Source organism: Mustela nigripes, chromosome 10, assembly GCF_022355385.1.
Source record: "Mustela nigripes isolate SB6536 chromosome 10, MUSNIG.SB6536, whole genome shotgun sequence".
NCBI classification, from domain to species: domain Eukaryota; kingdom Metazoa; phylum Chordata; class Mammalia; order Carnivora; family Mustelidae; genus Mustela; species Mustela nigripes.
In genome coordinates this window covers 43,648,166-43,657,726 of record NC_081566.1, presented here as the reverse complement: position 1 = coordinate 43,657,726, position 9,561 = coordinate 43,648,166, and the positions used below count along the sequence as shown (strand labels likewise).

At 54.1% G+C, this 9,561-nt stretch overlaps 1 protein-coding gene across 2 annotated transcripts in view; it reads right to left on the bottom strand.

Annotated features, from left to right (window-relative positions):
- Positions 1-1,642: 1,642 nt before the first annotated feature.
- Positions 1,643-9,561, bottom strand: part of RASSF5 (Ras association domain family member 5) — a 65,651-nt gene continuing 57,732 nt past the window's right edge. For both annotated transcript variants that reach the window (XM_059413290.1, XM_059413291.1), the window contains 4 exons: positions 7,924-8,037; positions 6,290-6,587; positions 5,710-5,825; positions 1,643-4,067 (listed from right to left, as the gene is read on the bottom strand). In XM_059413290.1, coding sequence (XP_059269273.1) covers positions 3,915-4,067; positions 5,710-5,825; positions 6,290-6,587; positions 7,924-8,037 — 681 coding nt within the window. In that variant the 3' untranslated portion in view covers positions 1,643-3,914. The remainder of the gene's footprint in view (positions 4,068-5,709; positions 5,826-6,289; positions 6,588-7,923; positions 8,038-9,561) is intronic.

The following is a 9,561-nucleotide window of genomic DNA, read 5'->3' as shown; positions in this document are numbered from 1 at the left end:
ACCACCGAATTAATCTCCTAGCCCCAGAAGAGTCCCCTCACACCTCGAAAGGGTTAGTCACACAGAAGCGGCCCTCAGCCACTCTCTGCCATCATGCCAGGCCAAAGAAGAGAGGCTTGGCTCTAAGTGGCAGCACCGTCCCGGCTGGATGGAAATCAGAAGTCCTGAAAGCATCTGGATCGCCTGCAAAAGCGATAACCGTCCCAGCACCGGCGCGCTGCCGCCGGCTGTGGTAAGTCGTGGTGTGGCTTCCAGATGTGGCTTTGTCACAGGAAAGTCTTATCCAGCAGATGCTGCTGGGTGTGGAGGCCGAGAAAAATAAAAGGCCTTAGCCTTAGCCTAAGTACAGCCATCTCAGACCCCTGTGCTGAAGGGCTGAACTTTCCCCTACTTTACTTTAGTTCTAAAGACCCCCACCCTGCTTTAGTAACAACCCCAAGCCTGCTTTGGTTCTAGAGACCCCCACCCTACACCCAGATAACGTGTAGGATTTCATAAGGTTCTTTCACAAACATCATTTACCTTGCCCAGTCTTGGTGGGATTGGAGGCTCAGAGAGGTTGTGTCCCGTCCTGTTGATCTCTGTTAAAGACACAAAGCCAGTAAATGGCTGGGTGGGTCTAAAATGCACTTTCACTCCTGGCTGTGGTTTAACTCAGAGTCCTGCTATGACCGTGCTGTCAGGGCCTGTGTTTTGAATGGTTTTTCCAGTAACAATTACCCATTTGCGCTGACTCACCTTCCCTCTCCTCCTCGGAGCACCATAGGCATGTGTAAGAAGGCTGGTGAATGAATTTTTTTTTTTTCTCTGCGAGGCCCAGCAGTCTCTTTCAAAGTCAAATTTATAACTTTGAACTTACTCCCATAATGTTACCAAATGGGTTGCAGTGAAAAGCAGAAACCGGTTCATGTCCAGGTTTTGGCAAAGTTATTGAAAGACCTACTTCTTGGAGGTCTAGGTGAACAGATGTTACAGAGGTGCCCCGTGCTCGGATAATTTTAGGAATGTCTATTGGATGGAATGTTCTCTCCGCCAGGGAGGTAGGGAGGGAGCTGTCTCCCTCTGACCAGCCTCTGTGGCCCGAGGGCCCTCGTTCAGTGCATTATGTGTGGTCCCTACCAGAAGGAGGGCAGCAGTTTCTTCTTAATAACCCTGTGTGGTTATTTCCGTGATGACAGAGCGCTGCCCCCCCCCCATGGAAGTTAAATAATGCTAATGTGAAAGGACTGTTTGACTCGCCTCATCTAACCTTCCTCCTCTAGGTTAGATGACCTTAAATTTTCACAGATAAATAATTCCTGAAGTAGAAGAATCATCATCTACCTCAATAGTCTGTCCCGATGCTTAGCTCCAGAAAGCCCCTCCTCTTTTCTCACTCAGGATCCCCTTCTAGAATACATGCCCTTTCCTCTCCTGCTCTGTGGGGCAGCACAGCAGCCAAGCACCTGGGCAGCGCCCGTCAGCCCGTGCACTTGGACAGTTTTCTCAAGATTCTTTGAAGAGCAGCCTTCATTTCTCTGTTCGCTGGCAGAAGAAAATCTGACTTTCCCCAGAAGTACGTGCTCTTCTCCGTTCCCACACTCTCCCTGGCTCCCAATTTCCAGGAGATGGTAAAGGACAAAGAAGAGGTCTCCAAACTGGGTCATTTTTGCAACAAGCTTTTATTACTTTTTTTAAAATCCATATAAGAAAGACATGTAAAAGGAAAATATCCTCAAAACAAACACGTACACACAGGGCAACACAAGGATCGAAGGCACTACCAGCAGTCATACCCACCTCTGGGGGAAGGGATACTTTATACAGACTGTTCGCCGAGGCTCGGACCTCAGCATGGGTCCTGGGTCTAACTGTGCTTTAGATAAAGTCAGAATTTTCCCAGAATTTTCTCATTTCATAAACACCCCTATCTCTTTATATATAGCTATATGCCTTTATGTATATATATATACATGACTTTATTTTCCTTCTCAAAAATAAAAATAGCCGCCCCCATCCGAGGGAGGTTCTCAGCAGCATTCACGGGGGCTGCAGCAGGAGCCGTGCCTTCCTTTAATGTTAAAGACATGCAGCATGAAGGAAAAGGACTCTCCCCCCGCTCCCTTTAATACACAGCAGGGAGAGAGAGGTTTTTTCAGGGAGGGAAGGAATAAGGCTGAGCATGAGATGGCAGAGAACCAGGGTTCTGGGGAACCTAAACACTCTTTGAGCTGCTAGCTTGTCTTGCTTTTGCAGCTCTAAAGACTACACACAGTTTGTACGACTTGGGGTCAGCATTCCTTCTGGGATCGAGGGCAGTGTGGACACAGCAAGGGTCAGGGAAGGGACTTCTGAGGCTACACGAAGAAGCTGGGGCTCAACCCAACCCAAGAAGGACCTGGGAAGGCAGAGGAGAGTGAAGAAGGGATCTCTCCGAGGCCGGACTGGAAAGCCGGCCCTGCTTTGACCGTGAAAAGTCCTCCTCCGTCTCAAGGGACTGTCTGCAGCCTAGCCACTTGCTTCAGTTGCTTGGCGAGTTTATTTTTCATTTTGCACCCGAACAAGAGCCGGTACAGATGTAGGTTGGGGACCTCATCCACCCCATCCATGTGGTTTAACATCACTTCCTGGGAGTCAAAGCCCAAGACCTTAGAGGGGAAGGAGGTCTGTGACTCTTGCCCCGTTCTCGGCGGAAGAGCTCTCCTGGCCTCGCCTCCCACACCACCGCCGTCCCCTTCCTGGCAGGAGCAAGCGGGCAGCAAAGCAAGTACACCCTGCTCCTGTCTCTCTCTGAAAACAAAAAGGCACTGAGATCAGCCGGAGGCCAGCCCGCAAGCTCACAGAGCACAACGCCTTGGGCTGGCCTGGGCTTCAGAGCACAAAGGACTCCATTTGGGCTGAGTTGGGAGGTTCCCCCATCAGTCCTCAGGGCAGCTCCTCCACGGCACCTGGAGACCCCAGCATGCCCGGGGGGAGGGAACAGGCCGCGAGGAAGGCCGAGCAGGAAAAGCAGGGCAGCCAAGCCCTCCCCGGCTCTCGAGCTGGGGGAAGGCCGAGGACAAGGTGGACACATTTCTCTGCAACGCTTTTTGGCTTTCTCCGACTGCCTGATTTCCGTACTCCTCAGGAGACATTAAAATTGGTAAATTGGTTTCCCTTTATGGAAACACATGAGGATGAAGGCCATACGAACTCCAAGTTGTAACTCAAAAACAAACACTTGTTGACAAAGACGTGACGAGGCATCACACATGCGCAAATAGATATGCCTTTGGGTTTCCATGGGTGCAGACTTGAGCGATGAGGGCTGAGGCAGGCTGCAGCTTCTCTGGAAATCTCTGAGCCGGCCTCGGCTTTAGGGCTCCCTACCTGAGCATCTGGGGCCAGTGGCTTTACGACCTTCCCTTGAGCATGAACAACAGGCACCTTGGGACAGTGAAGGACAATCCTCTTACGAGCATTCTCTTACTTTCGGGGCTTAGCCCAGACCTGCTCAAGGAACATACTATAATTTTTGACTCATAAATAAAGGTCTAGGAGTGGCAAATAAGAGACTGAGGAAGAATGAAAGCCAGAGAAAGAACATACAGCTCTAAAACCTTTCTTCTTTCCTTTGCCGGCTGGTGCAAACAGTTCCAGTTTGGTGATGAGAGAGGCAGCTGGTTGGCTTCCGAAGAGCTCAAGGACCGCGCTGAGGTCCGAGGCTCTTCTCTCCCCATGGGGTCCCGCTCCTTGGCAGCGTGTGGCAGGTGGGGCCAAGCCTGCGAGCACACGTGTCCCTCAGAGGTTTCGTGCCACGTCTGGAACTGCCCGGCCGGGGAGGGGGGCACAGATGCACCCGCCACAGGTGTCCTGAGAAAAAGTGTCTGTTGCAAAATAATAATTAATAATAAAAAGAAATCCATGGGCACCAGAAGAAGAGGAAGCAGGACCGGTTAGCCAGGTTTGCCTTGGCATTCTCTTAAGGCCTCCTTCAGTTTCTGCCTAAACTTGTCATACTTCTTCTGAACTTGTTGGATTTTGTCCTGCTCCTCCTTTTCCAGTATCGTTAGGAAGTTCTGGAGCTCGGGGATGGAGAAGGCGTCCCACTGTGAGCCAACCAGGGTGAGAGCGATGGGGGAGAAAGGAACAGGAGACAGGTCAGAAGCCACACGACCTGAGGGGCCCCCAGCCCCCGCTGCCTCCACCTGCACACAGCTTACACTGGGCTTACTACCGAGTAGACCACTGCCGTGGAGGAAGCTTGGGTTTCCCGTGTTACCAGCCACCAGATTTCAAATCCTGACATCTCATGACCCAGAGGTACCCCTCCATGAGTGGTGTTTTATTTGGAGAATCAACCATCTGATATTTTCTGTGTGGCAGCTAAGGTCTGAACAGTGATACTGGGGCCGCTCAGGCCCCTGCTGGCCTGTCCGGATGTCCATTTTGGGGGTGCTGAGCGAAAGGCTCTCAGTGTGCAGGCCCTCAACAGGCAGGTGGAGGAGAGCTGGGCTTGGCCTCCAGAGACGGGGTTTCAGCCCAACAGCACCACGTGACCTTGGGCACATCACTGTGCCCTTCTGTCTGGTTAGCTCATCTGCCACGGAATGAGGGTCCCTGCCTCCCTTGGCTGGCAGAGCAGATAATGGGATCCCAGAACCCAGAAAGCTCCAGACAGCCCTGTTGGCCCTGGCCTGCCCAAGTGGGACCTGACCACTCTCAGACTGACCCAGGAGCAGAGCCCCCACCCCCGCCCCCACCCCTCACCAATTCCCCCACCACCCGTGGAGCCAGGGATTTTGAGCACAAAAGGATATTAAGGTTTATCTAGTTTAATCCCCCCATTGCATAATGGAGAAGACTGAAGTCCACAGACAGGAGTAGGTACAGCTGTGGCTACAGAGCTGGCAGCAGCAGAAAGGGAATTAGGGCCTGGTCTGTAAACTCCCAGGCCCCAGAGGTCTGCACTGGGCCAGCAGCGTCCAAACACTGTCAGCAGAGTACTTTTTCCCGAACAAACTCTTACACACTCTAACGTGTAAATCAGATGAAGCAGAGCTGCCTGACTGAAGCAGGGAGAAGGAACAGGGCCCCGAACTGCCTGGATCCCCCAGACCGCCGAGTGACCTGCAAGATTGTTGCCCCAAACCATAGGCCTCCGCTGACCACAGAGTGGCAAACGCCTGGCCTCAGTCACTCCTCCGTGACTCCTGAGCCCCAGGATCCCAGGCCACAGGGAACACCAGCCTGATTTCACCCGATTCCGTGCCACTGGACTGGACTCCGATGAGCGGCGCTTTGAGGAAAAGGGCCAGTTTTTACGCACCAGGAAGAGACAAATGGCTCCAAAATCTCTGTATCCAGTGGAGGCCAGAGATGGAGCTGGCTGGACCTCAACCATCCTGGAGCGAAACAACCCCGGCCGGGACATGGGCCTTTCTCAGTGTCCCTCCACCCCGGCTTTTCAGAAAAAAAAAAAAAGCACACGAAATCCTTTCTTTCCACAGGCCTTGCCAGACACAGGCCCTGACTTGCTCCCCCAGGATGCTTACAATCCCGGCTTTAGACGCTGAACTCCGCAGCCCGGCACTGCCCCAGGCTCAACTTCCCCAGGACATTTTCCCAGCTGCCTCCGCGGCTGCCACAAGGCCCCCACCCATGCCGGTGGTGAGGACGACGCCCACCAGCACCCAGCCAGGGTGCCCTGAGGGCTGGGCTTTTGCACCGCGCAAAGGGGCCCAGACCCACCTCCACCTCTCCAGTTTCATTCTCCTTGAGCACGAAGCTGAGGACGTCATTGTCAGGCCCGGCGAGCAAGCGCAGGTAGAGAGGGCAATCGGCAACAGAGAGTTTCTGGAAGAGCACTGCAAAGCAAGAGAGGGACCTGGAGGCGCGTCTCGGAAAAGAGGGTCAGGGACTCAGTGTAGGTGGGACAGGCGCGGAAATGCAGACACGGGAAGGTCATGACCGGAAGTAACCATCCTTTCAACCTAATGAGATGAACCTGACATGAATAGGGAATGCCCTTTTATCTTTGATGTCTGCCCAGAGTTTGAAGCGTGTTTCCATTCGCATCACCACAAAGATTAGGAACGGCGGGCGGTTTCTCTCCCCTTCTACAGATAAGGAAGTGGGAGCCCGGGGTGTGGTTTTCCTGTAGTCACATATAAAGTGAGGGGCGCGGGGAGCAGGCATGAGCTTCCCGGCCAGCTCTCTGCCACGTGGCTGGACAGTGGCGCCCCAGGGAAGCCCAGTCCTCCTCCGCACCAAGTCTGCCAGGCCTGTAGCGGGGGAGATGGTTTCGGACCGGGAGCTCGCCCTTGCATACCTTGCCCGTCCTTGTGTATCCGCTTAAAAAGTGCAAACTTCTGGGGATTGTCCACAACCATGAACTTCTTGAGCAGCCCCTGGATGACCTCGCTGACCGTGGTGGTGCTGCTGATGTGTAGCTGCTTGATGGCATCGAGCGGCAGGTAGAAGGACGTCCGCTTGTCGGTGGTGGCCGCCAGGTCCACTTCCTTGATGGCGTCATAGATAGACTGGGGCCGGATGCCAGCAGGCACCGTCACCGGCCGCCGGAGTTTCAAATGCACTTTGATGAAACCCGTGTAGGTGCCATCTTCACTCTGCGGAGCAGGGGATGTGCTATGGGTCAGCTCGGGTCTATCTTGCATGATCCCATCTGCCACTCTGAGCCACTGCCACAGGCTGGGTCAGGGCGGGGGTGGGGGAGTCACGGTTTGCAGAGGCCTTTCCTAATAGCAGTGCCATCCCAGTCAGTCCCCGACCTGTCTCCCCAAGTTGTTCCTGTCTCTGCCGACCTGGGGGTGCTGGAGGGCAGAGACAATGTCCCCCTGCCCACCCTGCATAGGGCCAGGAAAAGGCTTGCAGTATCCAGCAATGCAAGAGGACAGGAGGAGCTTGCCCTCCCAGGGCTCAGGCTCCCTGCCCCAGTCCCTTACCTTTTCTGAGTCCCTGTTCCTAGGAGGCAGGGTCTGGAGTGGCCTCTCTAGTTTGTCCCTCCAAACCAAGGAGGAGCAGGAAAGCTCCGTAATGAGGTCCTTGGAAAATGAGCCCACTGCATTTCCTTCTGCATCTCTTTCCAAAACCCAGCAGTCTGCAAGGCTTAAGCCCAGGACCAGGGGAGACTGGGTTTTCTAGTGCCCCATTGGGCTGAAGCCCCAGAGAGCCAGTTGCTAGCAGCGACCAGCAGGGGGCAGGGATCTTCTACATTCTCCCTTTCCGGCTGCTTACGGCCTTTGGAAGCCCCGCAGAGTTGGTGCCTCCCCTCTCAGAGCTCCGCAGTCTCCGGAAGCTTCCCCGGGACACAGACAAGAAAAGGGAGAGGACAGGAGCTGGGAACTCCCTCTTATAAAGCCTTCCTGGGGGGCGCCTGGGTGGCACAGTGGTTTGGGCTGCTGCCTTCGGCTCGGGTCATGATCTCAGGGTCCTGGGATCGAGCCCCGCATCGGGCTCCCTGCTCCGCAGGAAGCCTGCTTCTCTCTCTCTCTCTCTCTCTCTCTCTGCCTGCCTCTCTGCCTACTTGTGATCTCTGTCTGTCAAATAAATAAATAAAATCTTTAAAAAAATAATAATAATAAAGCCTTCCTGGGGGCCAAGCAATACCAGTTATTGAGGTCTTTGTACCTTACTTAATTCCCACAACAGCTCTGACCACTATTTTACTCCAAAGCCCAGGGAGGTTAAAAGGGTTTCCCAAAGCAGAAAAAGGGGAAGAGCCAGAGATGGACCTGGATCTTATCTAAAGTCCATTCTGTTTCCCTGCAGCACACAGGGGTGGGGGGGGGGGGTCCCCGACAGCCTCCCACAAGCCCCTAGGCCTCCCCAGGACTGAAGAAAGGGGAGGGGCCGCCCCAGAATCCAGAGGGAGAACAGAGGAGCCCCAGTGGAAGAGGTGGCCGGGGCCAGGTGGGGGCAGGCGGGCAGGCCCCCCGCACGCACCAGCTTCATGCCCAGGCAGTTCTTCTCCCGGGTGTTGTAGCTGTCAATCTTCTGCTTGATCTCCTGCAGTGTGGGCGGCCGCTGCGTGGCCTCCTCGGCGGGTTTACAGACATTCTGGAACAGACACAGAAGTGACAGTGGGTACGCAGTGGTGCTCATTATGAGAAAGGGGAGGATCACACCCTCCCAAAGACCTCCCTGACCAAGAAGAAGGGAGCACCAGTCCCCCAGTGAAAACTAATCTCCTGGGTGCAGGGTGAGAAGAATCAGAGATCAAATCCCAGTGGTGCCCCTGGGAAGCCCAGCGGCTCTGGGTCAGTGACTTAAATCTCCAAGTCTCCTCACCTGTGAAATGGGAACAAGGTCTACCCCTTGGGCTCGCTGAGAGACTAATATGAACGTGCCCAGCACGCAAGCACGGATGATGAATTCAGTCCATCAGCAGAACAGCATTTGCTTATTTAGGGTTACTAGGGACAAGACTGCATTTAGATGCTGTGGGAATAGAGAAATGCCAGGCTCAGGGCTCAATCCTGCCACCTCGAGATCATGACCTGAGCCGAAATCAAGAGTTGGACGCTCAACCAACTGGGCACCCAGGTGCCCCTCCTTATGATTTTCTTAATAACATTTTCTTTTCTCTAGCTTACTTTAGTGTAAGAGTGCAGCATATAACGCGTATGACATGCAAAGTTGTGTTCATCGCCTGTTCATGTTATTCGTAAGTCTTCTGGGCAACAGCAGACTGTTATTAGCGGTTAAGTCTGGGAGCTGTCAAAAACTAGCCTCAGATTTTTGACTGTGCAGGGGGTCAGAGCCCCCAACCCCCAAGTTGCTCAAGGGGTCAACTTTATGTATTTGTCAAATGCATGAATGAACCGGAAGGAGCCAGGGGTCGTCCTTCTACAATAACTGAGAGACTCAGCCTCCCCTCCCGGGGAACGGGGACAAGAGCATCCACTCAGCACCTCCCCTGTGCCAGAATATGGCACGCACCGTCTCCTTTAATCCTCACGAACCAAGACGCTGTGAGGTGGAGATTATTACCTACATTTTCAGGTGAGACGACCGGGACTCAGAGGAGCTCAGTAACTTGCCTAAAGCCCTGAGACTGCAGGTGCAGACCTACAAGGAAATTCCAGACTGTTCTGCTGTGTTCTTCCCAGGGGTTCTCCTGTGCCCGCCGCCAACCCCAGGGAAGCGTGAGGGAAGAAGGCTGAGGAAGGGGATGGAGGTCATCGCTCTTCGCGCTGCAGGGTGAGTTCTGGGGTCTAAGCGACTCTGTCCCCTGATCAGTTCCTTGCCTTTCCCTCCTCGTCACCACCGCCCGCCTTCCTGATGATGTCTTCAGGCTGCCCGTGTGTGGCCGGGGGTGCGGGGGCCACGGTTTGGGGAAACAAATAAGTTGGTAAAAACCTGCCCAGAATTCATCTGATTTTAGAAATCGAGCAGACTCAAGACTCGAGTCAGGATCCTCCTTTGGCAAATGAGGAAACTGAGGCCCAGAGAGGCGGGGCCCCTGTGTTCTTCTGGCTGCCTCCCTGCCACCACCCAGCACCTTCCTGGAGGGGTGTGGCTCGGCTGGAGGATTTCACGGTCGTCCTGTCAGGACCCCAGCACCCAGTGGAACACAAAGCC